The sequence below is a fragment of the Carassius auratus genome, unplaced genomic scaffold (genome assembly GCF_003368295.1).
Source record: "Carassius auratus strain Wakin unplaced genomic scaffold, ASM336829v1 scaf_tig00214720, whole genome shotgun sequence".
Taxonomy (NCBI): domain Eukaryota; kingdom Metazoa; phylum Chordata; class Actinopteri; order Cypriniformes; family Cyprinidae; genus Carassius; species Carassius auratus.
Window position 1 is genome coordinate 324,679 of NW_020527781.1, and position 17,737 is coordinate 342,415.

At 37.6% G+C, this 17,737-nt stretch overlaps 1 protein-coding gene and 1 long non-coding RNA gene across 2 annotated transcripts; both read left to right on the top strand.

Moving 5' to 3' along the window:
• The first annotated feature begins 645 nt into the window (after nt 1-645).
• On the top strand, nt 646-13,728 carry LOC113092859 (gastrula zinc finger protein XlCGF67.1-like). Its single transcript, XM_026258634.1, has 3 exons — nt 646-716; nt 1,302-1,458; nt 11,974-13,728. Exons 2-3 carry the CDS (start codon nt 1,374-1,376, stop codon nt 12,426-12,428), a joined length of 540 nt encoding a protein of 179 aa, XP_026114419.1. The 5' UTR covers nt 646-716; nt 1,302-1,373; the 3' UTR covers nt 12,429-13,728.
• Nucleotides 13,729-13,782: 54 nt separating this feature from the next.
• LOC113092863 (uncharacterized) lies at nt 13,783-15,688 on the top strand. The gene is made up of 2 exons (XR_003287639.1): nt 13,783-15,262; nt 15,417-15,688. It is a non-coding gene; the product is annotated as an uncharacterized LOC113092863 (long non-coding RNA).
• Nucleotides 15,689-17,737: the final 2,049 nt, after the last annotated feature.

Genomic DNA, 17,737 nt, shown 5'->3' on the forward strand with positions numbered 1-17,737 from the left:
ATATATAAGACTAGATATAAAGCTCATCTGGATTGATGGCTCTTTCAAAAGCTCTGTAAATAATATCTTCAATTCTTCTTATGTCTTAATATTTAATATTCGTTTTCTAGTGTGATGTACAAGCAACAATAAGTAGAGCAGAGGTTAAAACCATCATAAAGCAACACTCACATAAAATATGGCAGGAATATTGGAAGACAGCAGATACAGGATGTCATTTATACAGTTTACAAAATCAAGTAATCACAAGCATGAGGAAGGGCAGAAGCCCAAGGGACGAGATGTTAGTCTCATGTCTTAGAATGAGTCACACTGGTTTAAATACAACAAAAATATATGCACAAATGGATGAAAGAACCATGACACTTGAGTAATGAGTATTTGTTAGGGAAACATCTGGGAGAATAAACAATTGCATTAATTGCATTTCTGAAAAACACAGGCTTAAGTGACAGAATGTAATAGGAGGGGTATTTCTGTGTTATTTTTTCCCCTTTTCTCTACCTCTCATTTGACGTTATTCTAATACCCACACTCCAGTCTAGTACGTGGCAGTAATGCGCCTCTGAGATGAGTTGCCAACCGCCATTAAACCTGGAAGGAGAAGAAGAAGCGTAATCCTTTCTTTTTAGCGAACAAGACTTTTATTTTGGTTTGGCGACGTGACGTCATACGGTTGCGCCGCTGTCCTGCGTCTGCGATTCGACTGAAGAAAGGTGTGTGTTTTTAATAATTTAAAGCGGTTAAATCAATACAAGTCATTCCGATAAGTGTATATAAATATGTTTAATGAAACTATTACATAGTGTAAGATTGTAACGCTTTACCTAGTGACATTCTCTGTGACTAAAGCGCAAACACATAAGTAAACACGAAATGTCCGTCTAATTTCTCTCATATCGTGAATCAGTTTATAATAAACACGATTTCAGTCACTTGCAACTAAGTACTAATAAGATCAACAGATCGTTTTAAACCTACTGCTTTAAAACCTTAAAATAGACTGCACGCTGCTCAAAACAGTGTAAATGCAATAATGACATTTAAAATAAACTGCAAACGTGTCCATGAAAATGTAATTTATTAAATATAAAATTGAGAAAATACAGAATAGAAATCTTAATGAACCTTTTATATATTGTATCACTTTATTCATTTGAGTTTTTATTATTCTTTATCTTAGATCACCATTAACTCTCACCGATGTGCTGACTAAGTTACTGAACTGGGGAACTGATTGATTGAACCCAGAGATTTAGTTACCTTTTTTTTTTTTTTTTTATCATTCTCATCTTAAACAGGACAAAGTGTCCAAACACACAGAAAAACTCCTGCTGAAGCGACAGCGATCCACGTGACACTCTGTTATAAAGATGGCATTTATTAAAGAGGAGAGTGAAGACATTAAGATTGAAGAAACATTCAGAGTCAAACATGAAGATACTGAGGAACAAACAGGTTGGTTTTCATTCTCAAAGCTGAACTCACTCATTTGATCCTTAATTAAATGTGCAGCTGTACAGAAATTAATGATATTTCTAAACCTGCGATTCTCAACTGGTTTGCCCATGGGACCCTCATTTCCACCCGGTCATGAAGCAGTGACTCACACACAAGTACTGTACCTTACATGACACTTAAGGGCACCTTACAACAAAACAATCAAGAATAAATAACAATAATCACTATAACCGCTTAAAAGACCCAATACAAACAATCACATATAAACGAATCCCCAAAAAGACAGTTCTTAAGGTGAGATTTAAAAACAAAAAGTCTTTCTCACATCCTGTGGTAACGAATTCCATGAATAAGGAGCTGCACGACTAAAGGCTCGAGAGCAAATAGAAGCTGTTCGAATCTGTGGAAGAACAAGAGTGAATACAGATGATGTTATGGGAGTTCTGCATAATAAATAATTTTTAAAATAAACTGAAGTTCATGATTCTTTGAAGGCAGACTATAAAAAAAGAGCATTACATTAATCAATTTTAACAAGATCGTTGTGCTTTTTACTGAGAGGGTAGGACAAAGTTGATTAATATTATGTATATGGAAAAATGCAGAATGAATTACAGTAGGCGTATTTCCATTACCCTTAAAATTTTACAAATTGAAATTGCGATTGAAAAATATAATTTAAATGGAAATTGCGATTAAAAAACAAGCTTACACTGGAGAGCGGCCATGTATGAAGTGTTTATTGGAGGTTACAGTACATTGAATAATGATCACATGACTATTTACATGCACCATGTGACTAGTAAATGCATTTCCTACCATTAATGCTTAGACAATTTACACTGCACATGTCTGCGGTGTAGTGTGGCTCTAAAACGTCCACTGAAGCTGATTGCAGCTATTCCAGTCAATGCTTGTGTTTATTCCAACTGTGTCACGCATGTTTCTGAAGCAGCTCTCTGTACGCCTCCTTTGAATAAATGTAGTCAAAATCCCACCAAAATCTGTTGCTGTAATTGTGTCACGAGAGGCTACAGATTACGTTTTAATCACATAACATTGGTTAATGGAACGCAGTCATTACATAATACTTTTTCATCGAAATGTATAAATTATCACCAAAGTTTTACGCAAATCTGTAATGGAAACGCACCTACTGTTTATATGTTCTTCAAAGTACCATCGTAGATAAAACCCAAACTTTTAACCTGTTTAGACACAGGCACTAGAAATTTATCAATATTATTTACTGAGGAGCATTTTAACTTAGATCGGTTTTTGAGCCAACTAGGAGAATTTCAGTCTTACTACTATTTATTTTAAGAAGATTTGACGTGAACCAGTCTTTCATCTCAGCTACACAATCTGAGAGGACAGGAGGAAACAAAGAGATGAGTTTGATATTTAGAAATCAGGGCAGCCGATGGCCAGTAAATGATGCCAATTCCTTTTTGGTCTTTGTTTGGCTGATCTCCAGCTCCTCCCCCACCCCCTTTATATCATAAAAGAGTGTTTGAGTAAATGTTTTTTTGCAAGGTACAAGATAGCAGAGATAGGCACTCGAGTTAGGGACTCGGACTCAAGTCGCACTCAAGACATATTTTTATAGACTTCAGATTTGACTCAAACTCGACCTGAAATGACTCCAGACTTGACTCGAGGGAAAGGACTTGTGAGTATTTTAAAAGCAACTCAAGTCTTTTCTCCTTAAATACTTGTGTAACTGATATTCAAAAGGCAGACCGCATCTGCACCCCGGCATCCATCCATACCATGAGCCATAACAAAGCACCATTTTAAGTGAGCGCACCGGATCACATAACAAGCGCTCTGGGTCATTTATGGTAAATAACTTTCAGTGTTATATTCTCTAGTATTTTTATCAAAAGCCAAACACTGGTGGTGCCTCTGTAGAAGGTACACATGATGGGGGCCAGGGCTCTGGCTCATCTCAGTCTGTGGAGGAAGTAAAGATGTTGCTGTCCTTTTTTGGCCAGTGCTGCTGTGTTTCCAGTCCAGGAGAGGTCTTCTGTGATGTGAACACCCAGGAACTTGGTGCTGCTCACTCTCTCCACAGTCGCACCGTTGATGGTCAGAGGAACCAGAGTGTGCACTCTCCTGAAGTCAACAACTATCTCCTTTAGGGCTGAAACGATTCCTTGAATAACTTGATTACAAAAAATGATTGAGGCAAATTCTTCTGCCTCGAAGCCTCTTTTAATTTTTTTAAATTCTCTCGTCAGGTTCTTTCGCAGTGATTTTCAATGTGACACAACGCGTTTATGTCACCCATAAAGCGGAAGGAGACAAGCGCTGCATCCAAAATCGCATACAGCAAGGAGTCAGCAGTGTTTTGATTTGAGGGCGCGGGCAAACTTAGAGAATGTTGTGGCTTGTGTCCATTGCAAGATAGAGCTGGCATACCACAACTAGGGCCCTATGATTTCCGCGATGCCGAAAACGCGGAGGAAATCGCAGAATCCAGTCATAAAAACAGAATTTACAGTTTAACGTGGAATGGCACGGAATTTGCCAAATTTTGAATGAATTAATCAAACATAGGTCATTGCACTTACATCAAATGTAAGTCCACGATATGGACTAATATCTAAATATTAAGAAGGGACAGTCTATTTAAATATGAATCCTGCATGTTCTGTGTGTCTCTGTTAATGAATGGAGCAGAAGCGCGTCTTCCTTTATCACACACACTGCAGCGCGCGTGACGCAGATGATTTCAGCGTTTGCTGTCTCACTAAATAAGGACGTGAACACATGAACAACATCTCCAGAACTTCTCTGACAGTCATTTCATGAGCATTTGACCGTTTGATTTGAGTAAAACTTGCGTTGCATCACAAACAGAACTGTAAAGGTACGTCAACCCGTCAAAATAAAAGTCCGGTTAAAGGCTATTTTTCAGCAAAATGTACATAGCCTACAACAAAAAAAATAAAAAAAATCAAACATTATTATTTTTTCTATTTTTTTTTTTAAAGGTTTAATCACACAACATTTCTTCCATGTTTTATTTTTTATAGTAGATCCCCTTCGTTTACCAAAAAGTTAAGTTTGATTAATTTTCAATACATAAAAGATTAATTAAATTTATCTTTTAATTGTTTAATGTTTAATGTGCATCTCAGAAAATGCTTTATTTAAAACCCCAACTGAATGGCACTTAAATGCACTTAATTCATCTGTCAACTTTCTTGTCATTGTTTACAATTCAAGTACAGACAGAAACAATGGGTAATAATTCAATGTTTATTTTTGATGTATGCATTGCATTCTATGCATTTAAAGAAAAAAAAAGTTTTAAGAGACCCAGGAGTATTATTTTCTCTTGCATAATTAATATTGCACTTTAATTAAGCAAAAACACATTTTATCTGATTACTCGATTAATCGATGGAATTTTTGGTAGAATACTCGATTACTAAAATATTCGATAGCTACAGCCCTAATCTCCTTCATCTTTTCCACGTTCAGAGAGAGATTGTTGTCACTGCACCACCTGGCCAGGCAGCTCACCTTGCTCCTGTAGTTTGTCTCCTCTTTAGCCCTATTCGGACGGGACTAGTTTTACAGGGGGTCATTAGAGAAATCTGCGTTTCACAGACGAACTTGGTGATTTTAATCCCGTCCGAATCTGCCACTTCTGTGTTTTTCTCACACAACCTCTGTGATAATTCCAGAGCAAATTACCTACCGTTTTTCAGCAAACTCCGTGATCCTCTGAGAAAACTAATCCCGTCCGAATGCGAATGTCTGTAATTGCCAGTGATATTTTATTTCACAACGCGTTCCTTGTGTGTTTTGGCCAACGTGAATTACCATAGATGCTTTTAACGCGCGTTTGATAGATTTGCTTAGCGGCCAATAAATAATAATAAAAAAATTATACAAATAATAAAATCAAGAGCAAGATCGCGTAAACTGTTAATACCGGCTATTGTAATATCAGCATCAGGTAATTACTCAAGTTCATTTATGTACTCAGTTACATAATGTTTTAATTACATTTAATTAAAAAAAGGAAAACAAGTTAAACTAAAGGAACCACACATTAACATGGTTTTGTTATACTAGCCATTTAGTATTTATTGTGTAATAATACTAAGGCAATCATTCTGAATGAATGCAATGCACGCATACAGAGCGTGTGATCTCTGTGACGCCCAGATGCACAAATCAGACCCTCCCACCTCTGCAATAAACACAGAGATACTAGTCCCGTCCGAATTGGTACATGAAAATCACAGACGTCAGGTAGTAAGAATCGAAACTCAAACGTAGTTTAGAAAACTAGTCCCGTCCGAATAGTGCTTTTGTTGCTAATGAGACCCACCACAGTCATGTCATCAGCAGACTTAATAAAGAGGATGGAGCTGTATGACGGTGTGCAGTCGTCAACTCACCAATTTATTCAATAATAAATATTGTTGGATGTTATTGAAACGGACACTTTATTCAAACTTTTTTTTATAACAAGTACCTCTCAAGCTTTTGCGTGATTAGCCCCCTCCCCCACTGTCCTGTACTCACACTGGCACTAAACTTTCCAGACCGGAACACACTCGCGTCATGTGTGAAATAACGAAGAAAGCCACTTTGGCTAATACTCTGCCCTATTAATTGAATTAATGCTGTGCCTTGATTTTCACTTGTAAGTAACGTTATCAGAGTCCCCATTTACACTGCATGGTTCAAGTGACCCAAATCCGATTTTTTCATCTCATGTTGCACAGATGGGATATGACCGGTGACCGTGTAAGCAGGAAAAACCGCATGGATGGATGTGGTAATAAATTGGATATGAATCGGATACGTGCATTTGCGTGTGCCATGTAAGCAGACAAATCGAATATTCCCCAGTAAATGTGAGCCGTACGTCATTAAAAAAGTGACGTCAACTCAGGTGGACACCACCAACTGAGATCACATGACTTATTATAGGCGTGATGGAGGACGAAGGATACACACAGTGGAGAAATGCCGAGGTTTCATGTCTTTTAAGTCTTTGGGGCGAAGAGATGGGGCAAAAATGCAGGGTTGTTACAGAAATAAAGGGCTCTCCTTTTTTTCTCCGCCATACGAGACCAATGTTTTGCTGAATTGTGTTGTTGTTGTCTTTTCAAAATATTGCGGAAAGCAAAACACTATATAATAGGGCTGCACGATGTGTCGTTTAAGCATCGATATCGCAATGTACGAATCCACAATAGTCACATCACAGGATTTGCGATGTAGACTGTGGTAGTTGATCCGTTATTCATTAACTGTACGGGCCAGCTGCCTCGGCCCTTGACGAATGTAGATCGCGGATTAATTGCACAGCTTAACCAGAGAGTGAAAGTTTTGACAGGTCAGCGAGAGAGAGAGAGAGTGCGCGTGAGAGACAGCGAGAGAGAGAGAGAGCGAGCCCCGGCTGCATGCTCACCGTCTTCAAACAACACGAGTGCGGTCTTGCTCTCTCTCCCTCTCGCATATTAATCAATTGACACGATGGTGTCATAATCATTTAAAATAAGAATGTAAATCTGCTCACCCCATTTTTGTTTGTAAGAAAAAATTTGATTAGATTTCATATCTCAATATATATCGCAGAAAAATAAAATATTGCAATTTCATTTTTTTTTCAATATCGTGCAGCCCTACTGTATAATTTTATTTACATCTGCATCCATTGTATTTCATGCTGTTTTACTTCATTTTCTGGGTCAGAATGTCTACGTTTGGTAGTTTCAGCAGTGTATAGTGTAAATGCAAAAATCGGATACGGGTCACTTTTAAAAGATGATGTAAGTGGGTCGGATATAGTCAGAAAATCGGATTTGGGCATCAAGACCTGCAGTGTAAATGCAGCCAGAGAACTATTGGTATCCACTCAAGTTTATCTTTTAGTCTGCTTGTTATGGTAAAAAAACAAAAAAAAAACAGTCGTTTTATTGTATGCAGTAGCCTTTATGAGACGGTCCATAATCACTAGATTTTTTACAGGTGTCACTTTAACGAATTTGTAAATGGTGATCAGCAACCAAATGTTTATAATGTGGAAGTTACTGCTTTTGCCTTGGTGTGATTTCTCATGTTTTGCAGACAATGCAAAAGCAGATTCATTTCAATTCAAGTTTATTTGTATAGCGCTTTTTACAATACAAATCATTACAAAGCAGCTTTACAGAAAATTATGCTATAACAATATTTAGTAGTAGCTTATGGTGGTGACTGTCAGTTTGTGAACGTTTGACAGGATTTTTAGAAAAATTAATACAAGACGTGGTCAGCCAGATGATGAACATTATTAATAATATTAATTAATAATTATTATATGTTGCAGTCACACTTGTAGCAATATTTGTTAGCTCTGTTTGTTGATTCAGGGTTAGCATCCTCTGAGGTCCTCTGATGGTCAATTGAAGTTTTATTTATTTGTATAGCGCTTTTTACAAAACAAATCGTTACAAAGCAACTTTACAGAAAATTGTTTCTACAATATTTAGTAGTAGCTAGTAGTTTGTGCACATTTGACAGGATTTTAGAAAAAAAAAAAAATAATAATAACAATAATACAAGATGTAGTCAACTAGACGATGAACTATCAATATTATCAATTAAGGAATGTGTTTTTAATCTAGATTTAAACAGAGAGAGTGTGTCTGAACCCCGAACATTATCAGGAAGGCTAGGCTATTCCAGAGTTTGGGAGCCAAATGTGAGAAAGCTCTACATCCTTTAGTGGACTTTGCTATCCTAGGAACGACCAAAAGTCCAGCGTTTTGTGACCTTAGGGTGCGTGATGGGTTGTAACGTGGTAGAAGGCTAGTTAGGTACGCTGGAGCTAAACCATTTAGGGCCTTATAGGTAAGTAATGATAATTTGTAACTGATACGGAACTTAATAGGTAGCCAGTGCAGAGACTGTAAAATTAGGGTAAAATGATCATATTTTCTTGACCTCGTAAGGACTCCTGCATTTTGGACTACCTGTAGCTTGTTTATTGACGAAGCAGGACAACCACCTAGAAGTGCATTACAATAGTCAAGTCTAGAGGTCATGAATGCATGAACTAGCTTTTCTGCATCAGAAACGGATAACATGTTTCGTAGCTTGGCAATGTTTCTAAGATGGAAGAATGCAGTTTTTGTAACATTGGAAATATGATTTTCAAAAGACAAATTGCTGTCTAATATAACACCCAGATTTCTGACTGTAGAGGAAGTAACAGTATATCCGTCTAGTTGCAGATTATAATCTACAAGATTCTGTGTAGTGTTTTTTGGTCCAATAATTAGTATCTCTGTCTTATCCAAATTTAATTGGAGAAAATTATTTGTCATCCAATCTTTTACTTTTTTAACACACTCTGTTAGCTTAGATAATTGGGAAGTTTCATCTGGTCTCGTTGAGATATATAGCTGAGTATCATCAGCATAACAGTGGAAGCTAATTCTGTAATTTCTAATATTATTACCAAGGGGCAACATGTATATTGAAAATAGAAGGGGACCTAGGACGGATCCTTGTGGCACTCCATATTTTACTGATGATAAATGAGATGACTCGCCATTTAAGTAAACAAAATGGTAGCGATCGGACAGGTAGGATCTAAACCATCTTAGAGCCTGCCCTTGAATACCTGTATAGTTTTGTAATCGATCTATGAGTATGTCATGATCTATGGTGTCGAACACAGCACTAAGATCAAGTAAGACTAGAAATGAGATGCAGCCTTGGTCTGACGCAAGGAGCAGGTCATTTGTAATTTGAACAAGTGCAGTTTCTGTGCTATGGTGGGGCCTAAAACCTGACTGAAATTCTTCATACAGATCATTTTTATGCAGGAAGGTGCTCAATTGAGCAGACACAACTTTTTCAAAAATTTTAGACATAAATTGAAGATTTGAAATAGGCCTATAATTTGCCAGTACACTAGGATCTAGTTTCAGTCAGCATCATCTCTTCTCAGGTGTTCTGGATCCAGACTGGAGCTTGTGTAAATCCGAGTTACCACGGGATGTAAATCCTGTGGCAAAACATAGAAACAAAATAGAGACATCATTAGCATAGCTGCTGATCAAACAAAGTAAAATTAGTTTAACCCAAGCTAATGAATAAGAATGCACATTTGATCAGATGCAACTACACTCACAAATTAAGAGATACATCATTCGAATGCTTGGCGAAAGAGATGTGTTTTTAATCTAGATTTAAACAGAGAGAGTGTGTCTGAACCCTGAACATTATCAGGAAGGCTATTCCAGAGTTTGGGAGCCAAATGTGAGAAAGCTCTACCTCCTTTAGTGGACTTTGCTATCTTAGGAACAGTGGCGATTTCTTTAAGACTGCAAGGGACGCTCTGCTTTCCTTATAATGTCACAAAATGGTCAAATATGTACTATTGTATTAACATTTTATTGACTAAAAATGCGTTAGAAAACGTTCATCTCAAAGACGAGTTCGTTCAGAATCAGTTACATATAGCAGGTCAGCTGACTCGATTTCCTTCTCATACATTCCCGCAGCATCACAGTGCATTTCCGTATTGAAGCACAGCGTCCATTGACTTCAATGGGGCTGCTTTGTACGGTTTTTTGGATGCCCAGTCCGTTTTTGAAATATTAAATGAGAACATGCAGGGCTACAATTTTAAGGACAAGCTTGTGGCACAGACCTATGATGGGGCAGGCCAAAGTGAAAGCAATAGCCCCCAGTGCAATGTTTGTGCATTGCTATGCACACCGACTGAATCTGGTGCTGTCACAAGGGGCTAAATGCTTGCCTGAGTGCAGAATGCTTTTTTGCATCACTCTCTGGATTTGCCACATTTTTTTCAAAATCCACAAAGAGGACATCTTTTCTGGAGTCTGCAGGCTGTTCAAGGTTGCCCAGAAACGCTCCTACTCGATGGAATTTCACATCACGGATAGTGAGCACTGTGGCAAACAATTATGATGGCCTCCTGCAGATATTTGAGAACATCATTGCAGATACAACAATGGATGATGATACACTGGATTGTGCCAAAGGCTTTGTGAGGAAACTGAAGGATTTTGAGTTTGTGTTCATGTTGTACACATATGAACAAATCTTCTCTGAGACTGATGTGGTCTTTGATATTGTCCAGCATAGGGCGATGGATGTTCTTTACTGCAAGAACAGAATTGAATCTCTTCTTGCATTTGTAATCTATCTATGAGTATGTCATGATCTATGGTGTTGAACGCAGCACTAAGATCAAGTAAGACTAGAAAGCAGAGTACATTAACTTCAAAGTAGGAGTAAAAGATCAAGTTTGAGCTCACAATTCTTTTATGTAGATAATTTTCACTACTAAATCATCTCATTGTTACGTTTCCAGTGTTCTACCTATAATTAATTTGGTTGGACAAGTAAAAAACTGTACAGTCGTTTTTCTCAGTTTCACACTCTAGCGAGTTTAGGTCTTTTGCTTTTGTAGAGCAGTATTGCTGTGCATGTCCATAAGTGTGTAGCTTTCATATTTGGCTGAATGCACTACAAAAAAAAAAAAAAAAAAAATGGGAATGTAACTATTCTTCAACATTTGATTATATAATTTCCATACATAATCAATACACAATCAATAAAATAATACACTTATAAAAACTTATGGCTTACCTGGGGAGTGCATGCATATCTCCAGTTACAGCAATCTTTCCTCTGTTTTGTAACTTCTGTATAAGGTTTCGCGGTTCACTTTTCAATATATGAACAATTTCTGCAATGTCTCCGGAATGTGTCGTACTGGTAAATGTGTAACTCCATGGCCTTGCAAATCTATGAATGTGGAACATTAAAAGTATATTTATAAAGAATATTAACAATTTTCATGTTATGCAAAAAATTTATTTATATTGCCTTGTTTATTGATTTACTACAGACCTATTTTTTGTAGTTGGATGAATGATCATCCATTAAAATAAGTTGCTGCTGATAAGAGGAGGTTTCTGATGGGTGTAATTCCAACTATGGCCTGGCTCTGCCTGTGCATGTGCAAAAAGAAAAGCTTTGATTTGCAAATTAACTTATATATGTGTATTACTTATGACATTTCAGATTCATGTAAAACAGAGTTGCATGTGTTGAAAGTTGAGTCATGTGGTTCTGTCTCGAATTGTATGTCTGATTCTTCCTCTTCCAACTCCAGATGAGGTCTTTTGGGTGGTCTGAAACCAGGAGTCTTTATAGGTGTTGATGAGAACAGTAAATCACAGGAGGTTGATGTGGTTATTGTGACAATAGTCACAGTTAACTGTGAGCTAAAAAAAGGAACATACAATTCTGACATTTTTGTAATACAAAAATGGGCTTTATAAAGTGCTAATTAAACCAAAAAATAACTGTGTGTGTTAGAAAGAATGCAAGATTGATTTGCTTGCAATGACATCACAGACCACCTCAGGTCCAAAATCTGTGGCCATTTATTAAAATTGAAAGCTTTGTGCCATTAAAATAAGATTAACTTGTATTGTTCTATTTTTACTTTAGACATCATGCTCCTGAAAGAGGAAAGTGAAGAACTAAATGAAGTGGAAGACAAAGATCAATATGAGAAACATGATTTTATTGGAGAAAGTTTTTATAGTTGCTCACAAACTAAACAAATTGTACAAAACAAAGCTCAAAAGACAGGAGGTTTCACCTGCCAACAGTGTGGAAAGAGTTTCACTAAAAAAGCAAGCCTTAAAGACCACATGAGAATTCACACCGGAGAGAAGCCTTACTCCTGCCAGCAGTGTGGAAAAAGTTTCACTAGAAGTGGAACCCTTCAAAGGCACAATAGAGTTCACACTGGAGAGAAACCTTACATCTGTCAATTATGTGGAATGAGTTTTACTGAAAGAGCAAACCATAATGTTCACATGAGAATTCACACCGGAGAGAGGCCTTATACCTGCAAACTGTGTGGAAATAAATTCAATCGAAAGGGAACCCTTAATTGACACATGAGAATTCATACTGGAGCGAAACCTTACACCTGCCAGCAGTGTGGAAAGAGTTTTAGACAAAACGGAAACCTCAAAGGCCACATGAATGTTCACATTGGAGAGAGCCTTTTCAACTGCCAGCAATGTGGTAAAAGTTTCACTATAAAGGGAAACCTTGAAGTCTACATGAGAATTCACAATGGAGAAAAGTGTGGAAAAAGTGTGGAAGGCGTTTCTCTCCAAAAGGAAACCTCAAAGACCACATGAGTGTTCACACTGGTGAGAAATGTGAAGAACTAAATGAAATGAAAGACAAAGCTCAGTCTGAAAAACATTTTACTGGAGAAAGTTTTAGTTGCTCACAAACTAAACTGACAACACAAAAGACAGGAGATAGAAGTCATTTCACCTGCCAACAGTGTGGAAAAAGTTTCTTTGAGAAAGGAACCCTTAACAGGCACATTAGAATTCACACTGGAGAGAAGCCTTACTCCTGCAAACTGTGTGGAAAGAGTTTTACTGATACTGGAAACTTTAATTCTCACATGAGAATTCACACTGGAGAGAAGCCTTACTCCTGCAAACTGTGTGGAAAGAGTTTCATTCATAAAGGAAACCTAGAGAGCCACATGAGAATTCACACTGGAGAGAAACCGTACACCTGCCAACAGTGTGGAAAGAGTTTCATTCAAAAAAGAAACCTAAAGGGACACACGACAATTAACAATACTGTAACTGAAATGTAAGACAAAGATCAGTCTGAAAAACATGATTTTACTAGAGAAATTGCTTTTGAGCTCTCTTTTGTGAAGTCTGTTTAGTTTGTGAGAAACTTAACGAACTTAACAAAAGAGAGCTCAAAAGATGGTAGCTACAAGTAATTTCACCTGCCAACAGTGTGGAAAGAGTTTCACTAAAAAAAGAAACCCTTAAAGTCCACATGAGAATTCACACCGGAGAGAAGCCTTATTCCTGCAAACTGTGTGGAAAGAGTTTTTGTCAAAAAGTAACACTCAAAGTCTACATGAGTTTTCACACTGGAGAGAGCCTTTTCAACTGCTAACAATGTGGAAAGAGTTTCAGATGCAAAATATACCTTAATAACCACACAAAAATTCACTTGAGAACAGTTTAAAATGTTCTCAGTGTGAAAGGTGTTTCACAGCCAGGAAACTGCAACAGTCATGTAACAAGAACATTTACATTTAATCATTTAGCAGATGCTTTTATCCAAAGCGACTTACAAATGAGAACAATAAAAGCAGTCAGGTCAACAAGAGAACAACAACAGTATATAAGCGCCATGACAAGTGTCAGTTAGTCTAGTATAGAACACATAGCCAGGTTTTTATTTTAATTTTTTAATGAAAAGACAAGAAAAGGAAAAGTGCTAGTATTATTTGGTTAAGTGCAGGCGAAAAAGATGAGTCTTTAGATGTTTCTTGAAAATGAGTAAAGACTCAGGTATTTGAGTAAATGAAAACACAATACTTAGATTTCAATGTGAATTCCCCCACAGAACTCTCTCATACTCCATGTTCTTTGAATATAAATTCCATTGTCGTCTGCTTGCAATTGATTATGTACGGAGCCCAGGGTGTCACCTGTAGGAGAAATAAATGCAGTCCATTCCCTCGGATTTGTAAACTGTACTCTCGGATTTATGCAGCAAGCTCCTAGGGAGCCTGCGTGTTAACTTACAGTTTTATTGAATATTATTATGTGGAATAGGCCTATAGCAAAGTGTCTTAAGTGATTCTCTATCAATTGTAGTAAGAGGTGTAATACAAAGATTTTATCAGAAATCAGAAAAATTTGCATCAAAATCGTGTTTAATTTGTGATAATCTTAGCACCTGATTATTATTGTATAATAAACCCGGCATTGTGACTGACTGGAGTAATTTGTTCCTCTTTTGTAAGTCATTTCAGTTAGAAAGCAAAGGAATGACCAAATGGAATAACTGGCACATTATTTGTTTTGCTTCTTTTGAAACTATCCTCTCTTTTTTTTTTGAAAATTCAGGTAATTTTGTATTATTATTTTGAGCGTTTATTTTAGGCTATAAAACACGGGCGGCGGGGTCTTGTCCTACTGGTGATTAATGTAAAATAAACACTAAATACAGTGTTGGGAAGTCGTGGCCTAGTGGTTAGAGAGTTTGACTCTTAATCCTAAATGAGTCTCGGGCTGGCAACACCATGACTGAGGTGCACTCGGGGACGGATTGTTTTTTTTCTCCTACAGTAGACTTCTCTGGCTCTGTAATTATGGGATATGGTAGGGTTGGAAACGGAGGGTGCATTTGCTTTAGAATTACGACAGCCTTTTTTGTGCCGCAGTGACGCAATCGGGTGCATCCTGAATTGGAACAACTTATGTTGTGCCACAACTGTTTTTTAATTGTGCACACTTCACATTGGGATAGACTTCATCACGCTGCTGTATTCACACTTCAAATACGTACTTCCCTTTGGGACACAGCCTGCCTGTTGTGTAGCTATAACCATTTTTTTCATTTTATAATTTTTAGCAATTTATTCCTTAAACATCAATTACAGCTTGACAATGACATCTCATGCTGATCACAAGTTCGACTTATTGTCTGCTGAGGCATGGCATTCTCATCTTCTTGAAGGGCTGCCCTGAGGTCATTGAGGTTCTGGGGTGTAGGATTACGACCCTCTACACGACGACTCAGCTGACGGTTTTCTATGGGATTCAAATCTGGAGAAAGTGCAAGCCATTCCATTTGAGGTACCCCAGCCTCCAGCAGCCATTCCTTGAAAGATGAAACCAGGCCTGTGTTGTTCATGCAGAGGCACGATGACTGGATTAATGTTATTCAGGTAGTATTGGCTTGTCATCGTAACATTCACAAGGTGGAGGGCAATTCTGTAGCGACAAGACACACCTACCCAGACTGTAATACCACCACCTGCAAAGGCTCGTCTGGTGACAACAGTGGCTGATGCATAGCATTCATTTTTATGTCTCCAACAGCATTGATGGCCATCACTTCTGCTCAGTGAGAATCAACTTTCAACAGAGAACAGGACTGAGGCCCACTGGTTCCTCATCTAGCATTTTAGATGAATATTCATGACTTTTTGTGAGTAATATAGTTGTTCTGAGTTTGGTGAAATTATCTCATTCCATTTTAGATATATATTCCGACAACCATTATTTTTTCACCTGCTGTTGCTGTTATTTCAGTAATTCAACTCAACTGGTGAACCTCTTGTATTAAATAAATTCAATGCACACAGACTGAAGTAGTTTGGATTTTTGGTTCTTTTAATTGTTATGATTTTGGCTCACATTTAACATAAATCCACATTCTGATGATGACTTTCATACATTTCTGGACCTTGATAGTGTTCGTTACTAGTTTTCATCCAAAATATCTGAAATTGTGTTTCGAAGACGAGCAAAGTTTTTACAGGTTTGACATGGGGGGGAAAGTGATTAATGACAGAATTTTCATTTTAGGGAGGAGTTACCCTTTTTTTACCCTGATTCGTGTAAATTACACATTTAAAGTCATGTTTGACATTTATATTTAAAAAAGTCCAATCAATGATGCATTGTACAAATGAAGTGTAAGCTAGCATTATTAAATGTGGAGAAAGTCAGGGTGCTTGATAATGCATGAAAAACAATATTTTCCATGGACTATTTATTGCATAGGACTGCAAAAAAATATTATTTTGATAATCAATTAATATATTTGATTATTTTATTTTAATGTATCCAGCTTGTTCCAGGCCATGCTGTCATTATGCAGCCATCAAAATCAAAATTTGTTATATGCTACTTCAAAAATTTTTCTTTGTTTGTTTACTAAACGTCCCAATTTTTCTTATTTGGGGTGATAGTTAAAGTGCTAGAGAACATGAAAACGAACTTGATTTGTACGATATCTCTGAAGCAGTTTTCTGTGCACATACATTTTATGATACAAGATTTTATGTTCTATTATTTTCTTTTATGTCTGTTATATTCATGTTGGTTATGTTTTATGTGAACAAATTTCAGCAGTACAGAATTGAGTTCCCCTCGTGTCTTTTTGCACTTGAATTGTTTAAAAGACACCCAAGTGTTTAAACTGGCAAGACTTAAAACACATTCAAATAATGCATTCACAAATGCCAGACCACCAAGTTTTTAAATCACACCTTCCCTGTTTCAATGCTTTCTTCTACGTATGTTGAAACAGTAAGCCTGCCCTTTTCTGTTCTTATGCTAGATTTATGTGTGCTGCATTTTGATTGCCTCTCTCATCAGTGTGCAATCAGAAACAAAGAAACACTTTCAACAGTTGAAATTTTATGAATCCAACCCAGTTTCACACCATTTAATGAGTCACAAAAAAATTAATCTATTGATTCGTGTTCATGGACTGCACTGCCACGGTTCGCGTAAAACAATGTGAAACCAGACCTCATTTGCACCAGTCAAAAGCATGTTTACTCTGTCTGAACCGTTCCCCATCACCTACACTGTGCACTAGTGGCCATTCACTGTACAGGAAATACTACACTGTGAACAAGTGACTGATCTCAGCTGGCTCTTTCCATCAGATTCTAGAGAGCATTTGATTGGTCAGAAGATTTGACGAGATGTAGTATAACGACCGTAAGGGGGATGTTAGTTTGTTTAGCTGGGAGGTTCTTGCCGATGTATGATGGGAGCGTGGCATCGAACGGGTAAGCCTATGCTGGCCGTAAATCGAAAAGGTAAGGTTGTCTAGCTGGAAGGCTCTCACTGGCATTCGGTGGGAGATTAATGTTTGCGGCACTGAATGGGTACACCTGTAGTCGGACGTGAAGGCCAAGGATGCTTGACCAAAGCTCTTGCAGCCTTTGGCGAGAGTTCAATATTCGCGCACGGACAATTAAGCAACGCCGTTAGTTGGAGGGGAACATCCACTTGACTGGGACATCTCTTGCGGCATCTGACGGGATTTAAATACTCACTGCATCAGATGGGTAACTGCTCCGGTAGTTTGTCGGGAAAAGCAAGGTTTGCTCGACCGGGAGACTATCTGGCGGGAATTCAATAGTCGCTGGATGGGTGAGCCTTGCTGGTAGTTGGAGAATGTATTTATTTTGTTTTATTATTTTTTATTTATTAATTGAAAAAAATATATATTTTACTGGGAGCGCTTTGCAGCACATGGCGGAGAGTTCAATACTCAGAGCAATTTGAGTTGTCTAAAGGGGATGCTATGATGGTTACTTGCGTAGTGGTTTAGCAATCCAATACGCTGCTACTGATAATGTCAGAAAATCTTTGATCGGCTTGCATTCGAAGTTAAGCGT